Here is a 20,918-nt window from a genome sequence, read left to right as displayed (position 1 = left end):
GTTGTATAAGGAGCTTTATGGATCAGGATGTAAGGAAGGATACAGCTGTGTGATGTTATGAGGGGGCTACCAAAAGCTCCCTTACCAACAAAACAAAGAAGGTAAGGTTCTTTCTAGGCAAGTAGGAGCTGCCTTTTCTCCTTGGAACTGGTACTTACAGGACAAACGTTTTCTAAACTGGTATCTGCTGGAGGGAGAATGGACCTTGCAGGAGTGCACTGATGATAACTTGTCCCAGTGGAAGAAGAGAGCTGCTCTGCAGGACTCTGTGCTCCCTGAGGAAGCAAAGCTCACAGGCAGCCTTGGTTGTAGTGCTGGTCTGCTCTCAGGCAGGCTGCAGCTGTTGGCATGCTAAACCTGACCCCTGTGTAGTGCATGGAGCAGGGTGCACCTTCTGCTTGTAGAAAAGCCTGTTTATTTCTAAGGGCTGCTATTTAGCACGGTTCCCCCGGTAGCCAGGGTTCACGTGTGTCAGAATGCTCCACGGAGCAGCAGGTTCCTTCCCTCAGTCCTAGTGAGCATGGAACGCAGTCCCTTAGTTGCTTTTCTAGGGCAGTTCTCAGGGAATGCCGAGTTTCCCAGCTGACCCGAGGAGGGGCAATGCAGGGCCGCGCACGCGGTGCTTTGCACCTGGCTGTAGCTGAGAGCCTTTCTCTCCCTGACTCCTTCCCTTACAGGTTCTCTTGCGTGCACTTGGGAAGATGGCAATACGAGATAAAGCGTCTCTTTTCCTTTTAGCGTTCTGTCGGTTACTTTTCCCTTCCTCATAAAGAGTAAAAGAAACATACAGCAGCAAAAATTACAGCTGCAAAGATGCGCGAGCGCCATTACGTGCTTTGTCTCCGCTCCCTGCACCTACTGGAGCTCGAGCACGCTTCTCACGCGACGAGCGGCACCGAGCCGTCTGCCTCACGCCCCACTGCTAACAGCCGAGCGGGAAAGTCGACTGCAGCGCGCCCCTTTCTCTCCTAGTTTTACGATGCCCGCCTGCAGCCGCAGCCAGTACTGCGGGACGCGCGAGAGGCGGGAAGAAGGCGCGCTCCGCCCCCTCACGAGAGCCAAGCCCCAACATGGCGGCCCCCGCGGATCGTTGCCGATGCCTTCCCTCAGGGCGGGGCCATTGACGTAGCGCGCCCAGCCGGGAGCCGAGCGGCCCCGCGCGCCCCGCGCCGCAGTCCCGGCGTGCCCCGCGAGCCAGCCGCCCCGCGCCTCCCGGCGGCCGCTTGTCCGTCCCCGCCAGGCTCCGAGTGGGAGCCGCGGCCGTCCCGCCATGCCCCCCAAGAAGCAGCAGCAGCCTGCGGGGGGCAGCAAGAAGGCGGACCAGAAGAAGAAGGAGAAGATCATCGAGGTGAGGCTGGCGGGCCGCGGCCTGTTCCACGCGGCTCCGGGCGGCCTTCTTCGGCCTTGGGGCTGGGCCTGCGGGCCGTCTCCGCCGCTCATCCCGCGGGGCCGTAACGCGGGGCGCTGCTGCGGGTGGGAGCCCGGGGTGTAAGAGTGTGTGTGTGAGATGAGCGTACTTGGACTGATGCGTACACAACAGCTGGAAGAAGGAGGTAAGGAGCGAGTACGAGGGGAGGCCGCTGCCGCAGGCCGGGTGTTACCTGCGCTAACCCGCCTGCTGCCGGGCTGCAGCTGCACGGCCGCAAGGTCCCGTCCCTGTGTCTTCTGTTATGTGAAACGGTGTGAGTGGCAAGAGGGTGACCTGGGAGTTGTTTCCTCCATAGCTCTTCTATGATAGATTTATGTTTTACTGTTACGGTTTCCAGAGGTGTGTTTGAACGGAGGTATTATTGCCAGATGAACATCTGGCATTTCTTTGTGACAGGAGGGGAAAAACCCTGCCGTCACATCCCCGGCACAGACAGGTTTTATTATTGTATGTTTCGCTTGGGAAGATAGCTTGTTTCAGATGCATGTGTGAGGGGAGCCATCTTCTTAATTAGCTTTCTGAAAAGGTTTGGTGTGGAAGCCTTATTGCTAGAAGTCTAGTGGTAAAACTGAAGGTGTAGAGGAAGAACTGGTTCAGGTAATGTAAATGAACTTCTTGCTGTGCAGTTAGGTAAGTATGAACGTCTGTCTGGATTTACAGAGAGTGTGTAGGGGAAGCACTGAAGGAAGTACTGTTGGAAGAGAAACGTCTGTAATACTTAGAAATCACTACAGATATATGGCAATATTAACCTGCTTAATAAGAAGGCAAAACACGAGTGCACGTGAGTGTCACGTATACGGGATGGGAAGAGCAGTATGTATGGCTGTTCAGTTTTCACACGTGTACATCTGCACTAATGTTTGAACATGCAGATGTGGGATGGAAAAACAGTAGAAACAACAGGTGGTGGCAGTAGCTTTTAGTGCGATTTTTGCAAAGCACACTTAAAAGTGATGGGAGGGAGACACACTGTCCACTCTATTGCTTGCATTGTTCGTGCTGCCAGGGGAAACAGTTTGTGTTTAACTGAAAGCCCAGGTGGAATGGCAGGTTTTTGGTTTTGTTTTTCTTTTTTTGTAGCAACTTGTTCTAATTCTTGATCCATTACAAGTAACTTGTCTTTAAATTTTTAGGACAAAACATTTGGTCTGAAGAACAAAAAAGGTGCAAAACAACAGAAATTTATCAAGGCTGTGACTCACCAGGTTAAATTTGGTCAGCAAAATCCACGTCAGGTAAGCATTCAGTTGAATTATTTTTCCACCATGTAGTGAAATCCTCTTTGACTGTAGGAATTGATTGTCATTTAATACTGAAGTAGAAAAAATAGTGAGATGTGACTCAGCTGTCTTTTGTGAGAAGCACAGATTTAGCTAGTTGTATTTAAAATAGCGCTCTTTAACAAGTCTTTTTGCAAAGATTGTGTAGCTGAAAGTGCCTCCATAAAGATAGCACAGTGTTTTTTGTCTACTGAAAAGTAGAAAACACATCTAATAAGAACACCTGTTTACACAGTACATTATCATAATTGCATTTGAAGTATCCCTAAAAATGATTGTAACACACTGGCTGTTGCCAAAAGTGCAGCTGTGTGTTCCTTCTCTCTTTTTCTTTGATTCCCATTCAGTCTAAGAAATCATGAATCAGAAATTGTGACTAATCTTAAATTGGGGATTGAGGATAACTTAAAAAAAAAAAAAAAAAAAGTGCTCTTGTACTTAATGTTCTACCTACGAAAGTGTGTACTGTAATTGGGAGTGCAAATAAGTCCAGCAGTTGTGTGGCTATTTCATAAAAAGGTCAGACAAACTGAAATCTGGAGCTACTGTCACTACCACTTTCATCTGCTTTTGCAAGATGAATTAAAAATTGATGTGGCTGAGACATAAAGTTTCATTGGTTAGAAAGCAGGATTTGAGAGAAACATTATTCTAATGGAAGTGAGCCAGGTCTTACTCCTGCAGTGCTGGAGAGGTTAGCAGCCTGGTATTCATAACGTTCCTGCTCTCTGAATAAGCCTGTAGAATAATTACGTTTGCAGCAGTTAACCTCAGGATGTTGTGGCCTGTGCTAGATGCCTTACGTGATATGAGGATGAGCTAACAAATGTCGAGTATGACTTCAAAAGTCAAGTTGATGTGCATGTCCTGAGATTACTGACTTCTTGTAGTAATGGGGTCTATTTGGTATCACTCAGAAACATTGATGCGACTCAGGCAGTCCTGAAAGGTGTGTGAAGTCCCTGAATCTGTAGCATGGACAGCAATACTACTACATGATAAAAAAAAATATTTTTTTCAAACACTCAACCGATGGTGTTCAGAACCTCATTCCACACCTGATGGCACCTATCTTACCTTGTAAAAACAGTTTTCATTTAGGATTGTCCTGGAGAACTTAACAGTACCTTAAAGCAAGTACTGCTGTGTCCTTAGGAAAAATGGAAATGCTATCAACACTGAAAAAAACAAAAGCAAATCAAACTGTTTTTATGTTTTTGGAATCTTTAAGTGAAACAGAAGCCTAAAGTACATCTGTTGTTGTTAAAAATCAGGTCACTTTTTTTTTTTTTTTTTTGTAGTTGCCATGTTAGGGTCTGCATACTTGGTAAAATAGAGTTTGGGAATTGCTGTATAAAAGCAGGGTGTTCTGTAATCAATTCCAGTGTAAAACAGCTTGGCAACTAAGCTCTTTTATGAAGTTTGACTGAGTATTGCCAGTAACGTGTCTGAAATATTTATTAACAGTCCCACTAGCTTCTCTTAAGGATAAAAATCAAGTCATCTAAGCATGTTGTGTTTTTCTCATGACCTTTTTCATCTATCTTTACCCTTCTCTACCAGTCTCGTGCTAGATATAGGCCTTTCCTGGCTTCTCCAAAAAAGGCTGAGGCAGGGGTGCCATTTTTGTCTTTTATACCAACTTTTCCTAGGTGAGCCTGTCCCTTAGTCTTCCCCCTTGTGCCTATGAAAACTAAGAAAAATGTTCTCGTTGTATAACCTACTAGTTGGCATTGAAACATTGTTGTGTTGATATCAATTCAAGCAAGTAGTGTTCCAAAAACATTTCCCTGCTTGTACACACAGATAACTCGGGAGCGCTGTTGGTATGCCTGACAAGAAAGCAAAGCAGGGTGTGGGTGATTCAAGAGAAGCTTTTGGCACATATTGAACTACCTGGTTTGAGTGGTTGCCCTGCTGAAGCATCACACAAGAACAACTAGCATTTCCTCAGTCTGAAAGTTCCACTTCATTTCCTAGCCTGTGAAGGTGGTACAGGAGTAACAACATCTCACATCTCTGACAAATTCTAATTCAAATCTCTTCTGTCTGAAATGTCAGTGCCACTAGATGGCATTTGCAAAGGCAGGGATTTGGAGGAACTTAGAAATCGTAGGCTCCCAGCTCATGCCTCTCTCCCCTACTCATTCAGAATGATTTTATGTATTAAGGTAAGGTTCTTGTAAGTGAGAAGTGTCATTATGATTTTCTGTTACTAATAGCAAATTTGGCATCGTTGCAGGCTGCCCAAACAGAAAGTGAAAAGAAATTAAAAAAAGAAGATAAGAAAAAAGAACTACAAGAACTAAATGAACTCTTCAAGCCTGTGGTTGCTGCACAGAAGATTAGCAAAGGTATGAATGCCTGAAACTTATGTTTTGTTCTACTGCTCATATGTCTGTCTCAGGAAAAACATTTAGAAATACTTTGCTGCACTGAGGTATTTCTGGGTGGATGGCCTGTTTTTTTTTTCTGTAATGACACTTGTTTAAAGTGGCCTATGTCCCCATGGAAGGATGAACATGCAGATGTTACAGGTAATAAGCTAATCATTGCGTTCACAGAAAACGTCAATGCACATCAAAAGAGCAGAACTTTGTCAATGACTTCTGCTCTTTCTCATAGTTAACAGTAGGATGTTGGTTCCAAAAATGTAGTCTGAGCTGAGATGGGTTACGGAGCGAGCTAGTATTGCAGTGATTGTAAATTGCAAATGAATTGCTAAGTGCTTGATAATGCTAGAAGACTCCACAGTTGTTTGCCATAGGGAAGAAAAAAATACCAGTATTTCAGGAATGGACTGTATGTTAGTTACTGTGGGCTGTACTGTGCTTCTGGCACAAGAGTTGTTTACCAAAGAAGTGTGGGGGTTTTTTCGTTGGTTTTGAAGTGAACTTGATGTTTTGTCGTTGTGTCATTTAGCAGCAATAAAGGCAAGGTTCTTTATTTTTATCTGTAGTGGTAGCTATTGAATGAGAGGTATTGCAAAACACCAACATTATCCTAATTAAAACTTTGTCTTTCTGCTGAGCTTGCCAGCAAGTTCAGCTATGTTACCTGATGTTCTTGTAGGGGTTCAGTTGCTGATAAACTAGTTCTTTATTTAAGGTCTTAAACAGCTGCTGCTGAGCATAATCTAGTCCCTGGTGACTGGAACCAAACTTGAAATGAGCGAGTGAGAAACTGAAGCTTAAAATCATACGTTAGTACTTGAGAACATAATGAAATCAGTAGTACTTCATCTGTTACATCTAGTAGATAAATTTAAACCCCTCTTCATTTCTTCTTTTGCCTCCTGATGATCAAACAATTTGTTGCTGTGGTATTTACTTGAAAACCATAGTTAGTGATTGGGTACTTCCCATTTTAGCAGCACTGGCTTATTTTTAATGCTAGAAACAGCCATCTTAGTATTATTGAATGAGTACAGGCTAGGTTAATAAAACTTCTTCTAGCATATTTCTGATTATATTAAAGAAAGGTTGACATTCAAAAGATGCTTTACCACATATCAGAACCAAAAATGGCTTACTACATAGGGAAGAACTTGTGTGGAATGATTTGTTATGCGTTACATGAGCACTTTCTTCTCAGGCACACTGCTACCCATACTTCCTATAGTCACATCTTCATTGATAGTCAATATAAATATCCTGCTATACAAACTAAATGAGATGCTTTCAGAACACAATGTATCTACTTGAAGTGAAGAAAGGGCTGTTGGGGTGAACTTTTCATTAAATAACTTATTTTTTAAAACACCTTTTCATTCTGTGCAGGTCCTAAATATGGTAAGATCTTAGACAATGTTCTTTAAACTTTCAAGATAGAACTTCTGTTCTGTTCTAGTATTTTGCTTACAGATGTTATTAAAATAGAGAAACTTTCTTCACTCAGGTGCTGATCCCAAATCTGTAGTTTGTGCTTTCTTCAAGCAAGGGCAGTGCACTAAAGGGGACAAGTGCAAGTTTTCTCATGATTTGTCCTTGGAAAGGAAGTGTGAAAAACGAAGTGTCTACATTGATGCAAGAGATGAAGACCTCGAAAAAGGTACACTGCTTCTAGAAAACATTCCGTAAATCATCTTCTGATTCTGCAGTTGCATTTTTAAGTTAAGCAAGTTGCATTTATATGATTCCAAAGACCCTGGTCACAGTGATAGCAACCCATATTGCTGTGTTCAAAATGTAAATGAAGCTTGATTGCTGCTCTTAAAAGCTGGCTCACAAGTATTCTGTAGTCCTTATTTGAAAAAGTATCACTAAGTGATCTTGGATGGGGGTTTGTGAGTTCTGCTATGTGTGAAGTATTATGTCATACGAATAGCAGGTCATACAGTATTTGTTCTTCCTCATCATTTCTACATTATGAAGAAGTTTAAGGTGTATAATAAGTAGAGTCACATTTCTTAGTCTTTACCTGAAAATACATTTCACATATGTACAGACAAAAGCTTCTCAAGTTTTTGAGGAGGATGTCTTGTGAGCTGTATAGCGAAGGAAGAACACTGAGGTTTACCGAAAGCAAGTGTAGTGTTTTGCAGCTGTGAAGGAATAACTGCAAGTATCAGTACAGGTTGGGGTATGACCTGCTGGAGGATCTGAGGGTCCTGGTGGATGACAGGTTGACCATGAGCCAGCAGGGCGCCTTGTTGGCCAAGAAGGCCAATGGGATCCTGAGGTTCTTTAAAAGGTGCGTGGCCAGTAGGTCAGGGAAGATGATCGTCCCCCTCACTGTGCCCTGATCAAACCACAACTGGAGTACTGTATCCAGTTCTGGGCTCTCTGGTAGAGGAAAGCCAGGGATCTCCTGGAAAGAGTCCAGCGAAGGGCCATGAATATGATAAAGGGCCTGGAACACCTTTCTGATGAGGGAAGGCTGAGCAACCTGTATCTGTTCAGCCTTGAGAAAAGAAGACTGAGAGGGGATCTTTTTCACATTTAAAAATACCTTAAGTGTGGGAGTCAAAAAGACACTTGTACGTCTTTTCAGAAGTCTGTGGGGACAGGACAAGGGGAAACAGCTGTAAACGTAAGCATAGGAAGTTCTGCACAAATATATGAGGGAACTTACTCATGGTGAGGGTAACAGAGCACTGGAACAGGCTGCCCAGGGAGGTTGTGGGGTTTCCTTCTCTGGAGACATTCAAGACCTGCCTGGACGCCTATGTGTGCAGCCTGCTGTGGGGGACTGCTTTGCAGAAGTATTGGGCTCGAGGATCTCTAGAGGTTTCTTCCAACCCCTGCAGTTCTGAGATTGTGTTTTATTACAGAAGTCTGAATTGGGTTTTTTTTTTTCCATAGGTTAACTAAAACATAAGAACTGCATGTTACTGCTGTTAATTAGGGGAAAAAGAATATTGTTTAGGATTTGGGATGTTTGTGCAAACTTCTGTTGTCTTCTAGACACGATGGATAACTGGGATGAAAAGAAACTAGAAGAGGTGGTGAACAAGAAGCACGGTGAAGCAGAAAAGAAAAAACCCAAAACTCAAATAGTATGTCTTCTCTTTTTTCATTGAACTGTAGTTTTTGTTATTTAGCAGCAGTGACAGGCTGATTGAGTTGTTTTGGCTTTGTGACACCTGGCTGCTAAGAAATTAGTTTGTACAATGAATGCTGTATCTTAATCCTTTGTGCTCTTTATTTTTTTTGATTCTTCAGGACGACTATGCCTTGTTTACAGTCCCAAATAGGCTATTGATACTTGCCAGAATTAAACTTAGGTATGACTAGGTGTTACAAATTGCTTGTCACAAGTTTCAGAATGATATATTTATGTCAGGATCATGAGTTGGAACATGAAACATCTGAAATTGTTTATTTTGATTAAAAGTACACTCGATTTTCATGACCAAACATAAACCCTTAACATTCTTTTACACGTGCTGCTGGGTTTACTGTACTGCAGTCACTAATCTTTCAAGTCAGCCTATCTAAGTTGAGATTATATTAAGGGCGAAAGCTGTTGAGTACTTGAGGTTTTAGATAGTTAGTTGCTCTTTTTATATCTACTATTTGTAATAGGAGTGCATGGCACGTTTATTCACTTTTGACCACAGCTGGCTTTGAATTACTGTACTTTGGGCATGTAGTAGCTGTGCTAGTGTAAATTGCTGGGGATGAGAATACAGTACTGACAACTGTTGTTTTATGCAGGTCTGCAAATATTTTCTTGATGCTATTGAAAACAACAAATACGGATGGTTTTGGGTCTGTCCAGGCGGCGGAGACAATTGCATGTATCGCCATGCTCTTCCTCCAGGTTTTGTACTAAAAAAAGATAAAAAGAAGGAAGAAAAGCAAGATGAAATTTCCTTAGAAGATCTAATAGAAAAAGAGGTAAAGTTTCAATTAGGTACCTCTTGGTGGTGTTTGTTTTCATTATACTGAAAAGAGGAGGAAAACTGTCAATAGCATCTTAGTGAATTATTGAAAAGCATTGAATGGTTGTATATCTATATAAGCTGGACTGAGGAATGCATAGTAATTCATGTTTTTTGTTTAGCTAGTTTATGTTTAGTTTTCTTCCTCTCAATCAGCTGAGTGAGTTTCTAAAAGTATAGCTGGATACTTACTGTTAGGGTAAGATGGATAATCCTGTTTTAGGAGGCTTCTGCTTCTTATTGCTGTTTGTCCTTTTAACTCTTACAACTGTTTCTTCCTCAGCTCAAATTCACCATTGCCTTAGTTCTTGCTTAATTCTGCCATTCATTACTGTATGGTTCTGTTAAGAGGAATCAGCATGAAGAAAGGGCCCTCCCAAAGATGTTATACTGCAGCTCTGCTGACACCATTCTCTGGCAGTGCCAGATGGAAAGTAACTTAAACTATTACCACAGGCTTCTTCCTCCATTTTCCACGTTCACTTAAGTGTTGATTTGTCTCAACTGGAAAACTGATGTGGAATCTCACTTTAAGTTGATGAAGCATGTTTAACAGTGGTGAGAGTGCAGAAGCAATTAGAAATAAATGTTTTCAATTAGTTTCTAGAAAAGAGTAATTACGTATCCTTAATTTGTTATCCCTAGGGTTTGCTTTTGGAAACAATGTCTAGCATTAATCAGTCTTTCTACTTGACAGCGTGCTGCCTTAGGACCAAACGTTACCAAAATCACATTAGAGTGTTTTATTGCATGGAAGAGAAGAAAAAGACAAGAAAAAATTGATAAGGCAGAGCAAGATATGGAAAGGAGGAAAGCAGATTTTAAAGCCGGCAAGGCGTTGGTGGTACGTTTTATGCTTTCATTCTTAATGTAAAGAGTAAATAGAAGCTGACTACTTTAGACTAGTAGTAGCTGACTACTACTTTTACTTTTAGAAAAACTAGAATTGTTGCTTTTTTTTTTTCTTTATTTAACAACCTTATAAATTCTGTGAAATTATAAATTAATTGCCTTTTCTGCTAACAGATCAGTGGACGTGAAGTATTTGAGTTCCGACCAGAGCTGGTTGATGCTGATGATGAAGAAGCAGATGACACTCGCTACACTCAAGGAACGGGAGAAGATGATGAGGTAAGAAAAAAAAAAGGGGGGGGAAAAAGCTAACCAAAATAATATTTTGAGTTACATTGGAAATTGAAAACTTTGCTTTTTTGCAAGGCTTGCTCCTAATTTGAGAGCTCTTAAGGTACAATTAAAATTTCAAGTACTTAATTCAGTGCTAATACGGAATGTTTTCCCAATTACGATGTCAAAAGGAGGATGGAAAAGGTCTGTAGAAGTTCTGCAGAAATTATAATCTGTGTAGAAGAGTGATTCATATGGAAAATACTCGTACTTTTCAGGTGGAAGACCCTGTGTGTGTAAATGATATAGACCTGAGTCTGTATGTCCCAAAGGCTGTAGATGAAACTGGCATTACAGTGGCTAGTCCTGAGCGATTCAGCACATATGCTTCAATAGAAAAAGATGGTAAGTTTATTATGTAGGCATCCCTTTTAAGGGAATGAATTGATAAGTTCATTTTTTTTTTTTTTTGAAAGCTTGCTTCCAAAAAAGCAAGCAGAAATGTGTTCTTGATATGCCAAAAAGCATTGTTTGTTTGTTTGTTTGTTTGTTTTAAAGAGCAGAAGCAAAATGATTATCATGATCATTGTACTTACTGGAGGCAATGATTCTAGTAGATCTGTGTGCACTTCTTATTTTTCTTGAGTTCAACTTCTAAATAAAAAGTAGTGTATAATATTTTTCCAGCTTGCGTAGATTAACTTCTAATTTCTACAAGCTAACACTTCATTTTGCTGCAGTTGTCAAATGCAAACCCCAGTCTTCCAAGTTAACCCAAGTCTTTGAAGTGCAGATGTTGAATAGGAGCAAAACATAAAGCCTGATCCTGTTATAAAAATAGGAGTTGAGGGGTTAGATATGCAAGTTATTGTTTTCAGCCTGTTCTAATAACTAATGACCCAACCTTGCATGTTAATTGGGCATGTGCCGTTTAGTCTATATAAGCTCAGATACAAAAATTGACAATATTAAGTGACTGGTTGAAAGACTTCAGAGCTTGTCTGGTATGATTGTGACCTAGAGATTAAGACACGTGTGACACTAAAATGTGTAAAAAAACTGTATTTTCAGATAATAAACTAAGTGAAGCTTCTGGAGGTGACATAAACAGCAGTGAACAAAATGATTTAGAAGAAGGTCGTGATGGCGATGAGGAGTTAGAAAATGGAGTCATTGATGCAGTGCCCGTTGATGAAAATCTTTTTACTGGCGAGGACTTGGATGAACTAGAAGAAGAACTAAACACTCTTGATTTAGAAGAATGAATTAAAAAGCTCATTGGAATTAAAGTCCATGTGATAAAGTGCAAACTGACTACACTTTTCCTCCTTCTTGAATAGAATTCTTAAACAGGATGTTTATGGTTACCCGGCTGATTCTGATGGGCACGTCATATACCAGGAATATTTTACTTCTGTCTCATCTCCAAACTTGCTATGATCACAGTAAGAAACTCAGAGTAGTTCATAATTACCTGACAGCTGAATTTGCAGAGAATGAGATCATAAATTTCACCTCAAAGTAGGAAGTGTAACTGCTTTGCCAGTATGCGGGTGTAAGCGAGAAGTTGATACCAGCTGCAGTATGAAATTAAAGTGAACGTTCCTGACCAGAACTGCATTTGCAATAGTGATTGTGTTGATTTAGAAACTGCCTGACTTGCTTTTAGGCAGAGCACTCTAGAGGAGCTGATGCAGATCACGCTTCTTGACATGTTGATTAGCTTTATTTGATCAGCTGGATACTGAGGATACAGACAGTGAACTGATACATCAACAGTACAATATGGTGCCCTCTGTTGAAAAACTTCCAAATTTTCCCACCGCCTTTTGCCAGCAAAACTGTAAATAAAAACTACCAACTTAAAAAGCCCCGTGTTGCTTTTTCTCTGTTAAGATATGACAGCAAATGGATAATAACATGATTTTCTGATACGGTGATGGATGCTTTCTCTCCAGTCCTCATGAAGTAATTGATGTTGGCTTAAATTACATTAGGGTTAATGGCAGTTGGATTTTTTTCTACTCTTCACGCAGTTTGTAGAATTCAACAGCTGACTTCCCCTCCTGTTGTCATCTCCCACCCATCCATCAACAGATTTAATCCAAGCTATTCAGTGCCCGTTTTGGATTGAGTCTCATGCTTTCCCTGCTCTGTCTGTATGTTAGCTAAGGCTTTGAGCTCTGTGGAGCAGGGATGTTGCGGTCTAAAAAATGCCTATAATGTCTTGGGTATTCTCTAAGTTGTGCAGTAATAACATTTGGCTGAAGGCAGAGCTGTGGATGCTGTTGTGTACCCTGCAGGGGGCAGCTGTCAGGTTTCAGTGAAGTCAAGTTGCCCTTCAAAATTTATCAAAACCTTACCATGATGATGTCTGTAGAGGTGCTTTCTCAAGGGGGCTCAAAGTTTTATGCCTCATTGCCACACTACTAAGTGTCTGTAACAGTACTGCTGTACTAAGGGGTACCGTTTATATGGCTGTTTTTTCTGAAGTTTTCAAGTTACTACTTCAAGTTTGTTAAGCTTCATGGCATTGTTAGCAAGCTTACTTGAACCACTGTTGAGTGGTAATACGAGCTTTAATGGTTATTTCTGACACTGCTGAGTCAACTCTTGTATCTTTAATGCTATTTCTAAAATAGCTGACTTCAACCTTTTTTGCCCTTTTTGGGATCTTTGTGGAATTTTTTTTCTCTTATAGAAACAAGAAAACAATGTTTGGGGAAAAGAGGTCTACTGGAATGGACTCCTAAATGTAAGTGTTTAAAGACAAGCTGCAGTATCAGATAATAAATGTTTATTCCTGCAGTTTTCTCTTGTGGCCATAAACGAAGAGTGTTGACAGATTATTGTATTATACTGACCAGAAATAGGCTATCTGGATTTCAGGACACTTAAGAATGCAATTCAAATTTGAATGTATGATGCCTAATTTTTCAAAGTTGTATATTTTAAATGGGAATAAAATAATTATTAAGGATTGAAATGGCTATATTTTGTTCCGGAGACCAATATGCAGCATGTAATACTGATTTCTGTCATCTTGTCTGTTTCAGTGATGTAAACATGTTACATCTTCACAATTGCAACCATGTTCTTAAATTATTTGTACTTTGCAGGTTAGCTCATTTCAGCTGAAGGAATGTAAAAATAAATGAGCAGGATGTGCCCTTTTTGAGTTCAGTATAAAGGGCTCAGTGCAGTGCATACCCTGCTGTGTATGTTGAAACTAAATAGTAGGATATAGTCACGTTGCGTAGCATTTACATAAATTGAATAACCATAACTTAATAGAAAAAATAACGGTTTTCATGGGCATTAAGTTTGGGCTTAACTCTCTGTGGTCATGAAGCAATAGTTTGCTGCCCCTCTGATTTGGCTTGATTCTAGCATTTTTACAGACTCTGCTTGCTTTTGCTTTGGCCTCTTGGCTCTGTAGAGATCTCTAACCACAAAAGCAGGATGGGTGCTTCTCAAGAAGCGTTCATGTAGCACTCAGGCATGCTTCTGAGGATTGTTAGCATTATGCTGCTGCTTATTCCTTTTGCTTGAAGATAAGCTTAAATGTAACTAGTTGAAAAATGCTTTCATGAGTTAAAGGCTACATTAGCAGCTAATAGAGTTTCAGTCATTAAATGCTCAATTAGAAATGGGTGCTAAGACCTTACTGAAGGTAAATTGTGGAAAAGAACAGCTGATTAAAATGAAGTCCACCTGAATGTTACCTACCCACAAGCTGTTTCTACAGATGCAATTGTCTTGTAATTCCTCCAATGTAAAGTGAATAGCTGATGCCATAGATCTGCTTAAAGAAAAATGAGAAATCCTGAGATAGCAGTGTCTTCACCTGTGTGTTTTTAGGGGTCAAAAAACCAGTCATCTTACTACTGTGGGAAGGCTCTATCCAGAGGATTCAAGTCAGGCTATGCAGACTCATAGGCCAGGGAGGAAACATTTCTGAGGAGCTTCACTCATTCTGTGCAGTGCGCACAGCCTGCTCTGCTGTTTGCCTCATCTCTGCCCCCAAACTTAAGTGGAAAAAAAACCTTGTGAGAACTGTGGTGTAGCTATGGGGCTTTCATATCTCCTGGGGAAAAAATGCTGCTTGTAGCTCTCTGCCTTCATTCTGTTTCTGTGCAGGGAACATCTGCATAGAGCCCATACTTTTTCATAGTAGTTTCAAACAGCAGTTTGCTGTTAAGAAAGTGGAATGCTTGTTGACTTTAAAGCTTGAAAGACAAAAATCATTTCAGTCACAAGATGACACTTTTAACTGAAAATTCTCATAGGACTTCTGAGGGCTGTATAATTGAAAAAGTAACTTACCTCCTCCTCGATGTTACTCAGAAAGCTTCCTACTTTAAATACACATGGCTGGTAAATGCCTGGGAAAAAAAAAGAAGGAAAATTAAATGTGAAGGTTGACCTTAACTATTCCATCACAGCATTTCCACTGCAAGCAATTAGTAGATCATTTCTTACTGGATGACATTTCTCAGCTGTATTTTATCAAGGGGGAATTCGATTAACATTTGATGGAGCAGTGATGTTCTTCTTGGCAATGCATTATTCTTATAGATCCCATTGTGTTCATTTCACAAATAGATTGCATAAAAAGAACTTGCACATATAAAATACACTCATTTCTGAGTACTTTCACAATTCTTTAGTCAGATGTGTGAAATAAGTGTTGAAAAAACTTGTGTAGGACATTCTGATGGCTGATTGCTTTTTATGTTGCCAAGTGAATGCCCCTTTAAAAAAAAAAACAAATAGCCTAATAGAATAAGTTTTGCAAGTGTTAGTTTTTTGCAGGCTTAATTATCTTGCAAATAAATAATGGCACAGTTCATAAACTGCTAATATTCATGTGCTTCTTTGGGATAGCTTAATGGAACTTCAGTCAGACATTCCTACAAGGTTAGACCTTCCTTTCCCTCTCTTTTTATTACAGCTGTAAGATGAGCAATCTCATTGTTTCAAATGCAAGTTTATCTCGTGTATGTGTGTGCATATGAGTCTCTCAATGGCTTTTTTTTTTTTTCAATCATGTTTCTTCCTTTTCTCCCCTCTGAATCCCTTTACATTTCCAGCATCTTTTAGCAAGCAGCCTAAGCTTTGCAAGCAGCTGACACGCTTTGTTTGGAACATGTCTCCTAACTTAAAGTATTTGATCTCCAGGGAAAACACTTAGCAGAAGCAACATCTTATGTCTTCCTCAGCTTTGACTTGGTGCCAAGAAGAGGAATTGATACTGAAAATAAGTAAGTATTTCAGTTTGAAGGATACCATTTCTTACTGCGTTTCCATGCTAGAAAAACTTGTGTACAAAATTAGCAACTTCACCTCCCCAGTAGTGCATGAGACTTTTCTATGAATGGGCCTTAATCAGCAGAATCTTTAGTGGAGCAAATGGTCTTTGTTCCTAGTAATGTGCCGGATGTGCTTGATGTAGTTGTGATCCCATTAAGTGCTTTTTACAGTGATATCTGCAAATCACCTTTCTCTTCCCCCCACCCCTGGTAGTATTAGAGGCTTAGAAGTGACCTTGGCTTATTTTCTGTCACTTCCAGTTTCTGCCTTTCAATAGAAGTTCTGTCTTTTCACAGAGAGTGGCTGTTGCTGGTGTTAGCAACAGGGCCAAGATGTTTTATTCATTTATGATGCTATAGTCCTAATATGTGAACACAACAGGCTCCTTCATAATGCATTATTGAAATAATCAGTTCTTTTGATCATATGTACCAGCATTTCATTTGTGTTAAAGAGACTTCAGGCATCTGTGGCTGAGAACATTCAAGCAGTGCAATATATTTGGACACAGGTTTGAGAAAGGCTGGCATGAAACTAAAGAAATATTTTCAAACAGAACCAAATTCAACTTGAAAAGTGTCAAGGTGAACTCTTAAAATAAAGCAAGATATAGTGGAAGATGAAGTATACAACTTCTAAAACATTCCTAGATTTCTGTGTAGGACACACGGAAAGACACAGGGCAAACTACTGTAAAAAGTTCACAAGACAAAATGGTATTCTTTGTACAATAAGGCATTAGAGAAATATATTCTACCAGTTGTACATCCTTGGGCTTGTGTTAAAATGAAACTGTATTTTCAGTGTATGATATGCTTGTAGAGCACATTTTGCAGTTGTAGAAAGTTATCTGAAACCTTATAGTTCTCTGACCTGAGAGTGTTTGGTCCTCTTTGCACTTCACTTCCATTCCTGTTTTATTCCTTGCTTTATATCCCGACACTGAGGCTGTCATTTCTGCAGTCTGAACACTGCACACAAGATTGAATGTAAAATACTGCTGTAGTGTGTCTACACAATAATCCAAATTCCCTGTAAGCTCTTAAACAAAGATTTGTGCTAACTTTGGAAACACTTAAATTTGAAGTAGTTTGACTGGGTAGTGAAGAGTAGACTTTAAAAATTAAAAAAAAAAAAAAAAAAAACCAACAACAACAACAAAAGATGAACTGACCTCTATTTAATCATTTCGTGGCTGCAACTGAATGCCTCCTTAACATCTCAGACATGAATTGGGTAACAGCCATATTTCTCAGCAAGAAACCTTTGATCTTCTCTCTTCACCCCTTTCTTCTGTTGTCTTCTCTCCCTTCCAAGCATGAACACGCTGTTGCAGAGAGTTTTCTGCCTGACCTCTGCTCTGTGCTGATGGGCTGAGTGTCTGCTGTGTGTTCCAGCTGGCTGCCTTCTGCCTTTGGCTGCTCAGTGGGTGTGCTGTGGAGCTCCGTGCTGCCCAGTAGCATGCTCTCGTGGTGGGACTCTGAGGTTTTGTTTGTGGAATCAAGAGAAAAGTTGGTCAGAAATGACATAATAAAGGCATTATCTCTAGTATGTCAGATGAATCGAAATTGAGGAGGGACAGGCTGTAAGGGGTGCAGAGGGGTTTATTTAACTGCAGAGGTCTCACCTTTGTGAACTTTTTCCTTGAATAAAGAGCTAGGGGGTGTCTACACCCACTACTACAACTGCATGCTGTTTAATCATATCAGCCTTATATCGGTTTCCAGTCTTTTTCCTGTCATTATAGAAAGTCTGTGTTCTGTGAAGAGCGATTCTGTTATGTGACCCACAAAGTGTCCTCCACACAGGAAACATAAAGCTACAGTTTGACAGAATATGTGCTATAAATAGATGGGTGCACATTCTTGGTATGTATGGGAGGCAGGAGGAAGTGGAACAAGAATCCATAGATGGTAAAAAAAAAGGGAGAAGTTTTAAAATACGGTCTTTATTAAGGCAAAGAATTGTCTGTGTATTCTGTCACTTGTAACTTGTCAACATTAACTGGCAAATTTCTTTTGGTAGAAATGGGGAACAGAAGTTACATTCCAGGAATTCTTCAGCCAGTAGCACCCAGCTCAGAGCCTATTGGAACCAACGCCTGGACATCGCAGGCTAGGCAAAAGCCAAAACAGTTTTAAAAGATAACCATAAAAATATAAAGGAGGGGAAAAAAAAAAACAGAATAAAGAAAACTGAAGCAAACAAGATCCCATCCTTCGTGCCTGTAGATCAGGGCTGTAAGAAGCATTCCATTTCTCCTTGCTCCAGGCAGAACTCTATTTCAGATGTGTTTCTGCCAGGTAGAGTTGCTTTCCAGTAACAGCTGAGTGTGGGTTGAAGTCTTCTATGTACACATCACAACACATTTTCAAAATGTGTTTTCCCAGCTTCACAGCCCCGCCTGTTGGCTGGAGTTTGGTGTGGTGGCTTCCCAGGCTTTCCCTATCTCCAAAAGAAATGGGGTCATATTTACATATATTATTGTATTTCTTCCTTTCGATCCTTTTCTCCAGAGTATAAATGCTGTTTAAAAAGATATTCAAGTCTTTGGGGTTTTTACTGAGCAACATCAGGTTAAGTTGATTTGTTGGATCTAAAGATCTGTAAACTAAAATCTGAGGAAGATGGGATTTGTAACACTGATTTTGTCAGATAGAAGAGATGTGAATCCCTTTGTAGATTGTGTGGAGCTGCTTCTGAACTGAGTGATCTGAAATCCCAACATACAAAAACTCCTGTTGAGTAACCAGCATTCTGCAACGCTCAGCGGGGATGGAGGAGACGCTGACTAACACTGAGGTAATGTGGCTATCACAACTGAGCAAACCAGAAAACAGCCTGGATCCGACTCATTTCCTTTCCAACTGGAAGATCTCAAACTTTGCCCTGAGCGTGGTTCACCAGTTAGAAACTGCTTTTATTGACACTCTCCTATTGCTAGAGGAAACTTTGCCTGAGATGTTCTAGTAACCAATGAGTGGGGTTTTTCTGGACTGGTGAACCCTGGTGGAACCACAACAACCTGAGCTCACAACACAGCTGTGGTGGTTTTGCCTCACCCAGTGGTGCTTTTGTGGTTTGCAGTGTTCAGGGAATTTAAAGAAAATAAGCATTAGTTGATGAGTGTTAGACAAAAATAACACTGAAGTAGTAAGATAAGACCATTTTTAGTCAAGCTTGCTTTCTACTGCTGTACTAGAGACTGAGTTACTTCTTAAAGGTCTGCTCAGAGCAAGTAAACTGCTCTGTGAATCTGAATGCCTGGATGGCAAAAGAGAAGAGCTCTCTTATGGTTGAAGGACGCCTTTTGCCAGCCAACAACAGTATCAACAAACAAGTCAGTGGCAATCCATTCTGTGCTCCAGATGTTAGTAGAGCTGGATCTGAAAAATGCTGGATCTGCTAAGAAGCGGAAGCTTTTCCCTTAGCATGGGATGTTTTTGAGGGCCTTTTAAGTAGAACCACTGTGGAATGCATATTTTTAACTTATCCTGAATTACGGGATTTTGGCTGTTTCTGTCATGATTGTAACATTACGAGAGAGGAACACAGGATTGCAATAAAAAAAAATAAATATATATGCTGAAATACTCTGTTCATTCTACAGGCTGAAAGCTAAGGAAAAATTAAAAAGGAGCAATGAGTTCTCCAAATATGCCTGGCATCCTGCAAAGCCTTACTCAACTGTGTTAATGATCAGTTGTATAAGGAAAAGCTAGCAAGGTCACAGCTTGCTGTCACTGTTCTGCCCACTTCCTAGTGGCTACTTTCCACTGCTCTATGCCTTAGCAGACTGCAGATTGAAAAGTAGTCGGTAGAGCAAATATAGAAGCATATAATTTGTTTGCATTGCGTAACACAGTTCTACTAGCTGTTAATCTACTTGTTAATCATACTGAGAGCTAAACAAGTTAGCAAGGAAAAAATTACACTTTTACTAGAAGGGTGTTTCCTGCTTTAGACTGATACAAAGTCTGTTTGGGGCCATCATTCCTTTGCCTGTGATTCTGTCAGATGTAATAACTCAGTGCCAGCTATAGCCTCAATCACTTTTTTAGCAATAGAAAATGCTTGTTTCAATTTCTAGTGAGATATACTTTGACTGGAAGTGCACCCCAGGCCTGCGTTTCTGTTCTCCATGCTGAGGTGGAGGCAGGAGAGCTGCGGGCTGCCCGGAGCGATGGACGGGTTCTGTGCAATGCAGCAGCCCAGGCAGTGCCCCGTCCTGGTGTGTGACTCATTGTGGTGTGGGAGCTGAGTCAGGGGAAGAGCGGGCAGCATTCCCTGCCCCAGTGATAGCAGGCAGATAGACTTGTTAAGAAACTGTCCTACTGAGGAGAGGAAACCGTCTGATGAAGGTATCCTTGGGGATGAGCAACCTCTGATGTATGCCACGGCTAAATTACTCCCCTGGCTTTTCACTTATCCATCCACTGACAGTGTGCAGCAGTGCTGCACAGCCACTTCTTGGGAAGACAAAATTTACCATTCAGTAAGCAGCCCTCATATCTTAATCATATCATATATCTTAATCTTTTCATATCCCTTGCTGTTTGTGTAATGAGAAGGCATATGATCAAACAGAGAAAATAAATCCTCCTTTTGCCAAATCTACAGACATATTGAGTATTTTGTTATTTTATGCTTTTAGTATTTGCTAAGATTTAGAAACTTATTTACCTATCTGAAGTTTTGCTTTGATCAGGTCCATGGTGTAACAGCTGTGAGAGACAAGTCACTGCATCATAAAAGTTATTCTTCGTCATGATTTTACCTATGGAGAAGTGACAAGATAAGGAAAATCAGCAACAAGTGTCGAGCCTGGGCATAGGAACTCTCCTGTTTTTGGCAAAATTATAGATTTTCAGTTGATTTCCTCAAGAAATTATTATCACTTGACAGTAAGAACAACTGACAGCAACACAGAATGACCAGGTCCTTCTTTCTGGCGGTGCCATGCGTTTACCTGCACAGGCCCCTTTCTGTCCTTGTGCTGCAGTGTGTCAGACTGCAGACAGGCAGGCTGTGAGACTTCATAACTGATTACTTAATTTAGCTTGCGCATTTTCATAAAATCTGACCATAACAATATACAATGGAATTGAAGTTTTTACTTAAAGCAACTTTCTCTAGTAGGTGAGAAACTAAAATTATCACTCCAATGTTCAGTTCTTCTCCCTGAAATCCTTCCCTTTTTTTCTTTCATGTGTGTGCCACCACAATGGGCTATCAGTGAACACAGACTAAGTAGGCATCACCAAGAACAGTGCAGTGCTGTAAATTTGCCCTCCAAGATAAACAGGAAGCTGATGCTAATTCTGAAATGTGATTCATTGTGCAATTGGTGACAAAGCACACTTCCTTTTTTTTCTCTTTTTTT

General features: G+C 40.6%; 1 protein-coding gene across 1 annotated transcript; it reads left to right on the top strand.

Moving 5' to 3' along the window:
* The first annotated feature begins 1,161 nt into the window (after positions 1-1,161).
* On the top strand, positions 1,162-13,202 carry ZC3H15 (zinc finger CCCH-type containing 15). Its single transcript, XM_048953923.1, has 10 exons — positions 1,162-1,348; positions 2,566-2,667; positions 4,955-5,066; positions 6,610-6,762; positions 8,118-8,209; positions 8,871-9,053; positions 9,795-9,941; positions 10,124-10,228; positions 10,501-10,627; positions 11,294-13,202. Exons 1-10 carry the CDS (start codon positions 1,271-1,273, stop codon positions 11,485-11,487), a joined length of 1,293 nt encoding a protein of 430 aa, XP_048809880.1. The 5' UTR covers positions 1,162-1,270; the 3' UTR covers positions 11,488-13,202.
* Positions 13,203-20,918: the final 7,716 nt, after the last annotated feature.

Source organism: Lagopus muta, chromosome 8 (assembly GCF_023343835.1).
Source record: "Lagopus muta isolate bLagMut1 chromosome 8, bLagMut1 primary, whole genome shotgun sequence".
Taxonomy (NCBI): Eukaryota; Metazoa; Chordata; class Aves; order Galliformes; family Phasianidae; genus Lagopus; species Lagopus muta.
This window is presented reverse-complemented; position numbering and strand designations above follow the sequence as displayed.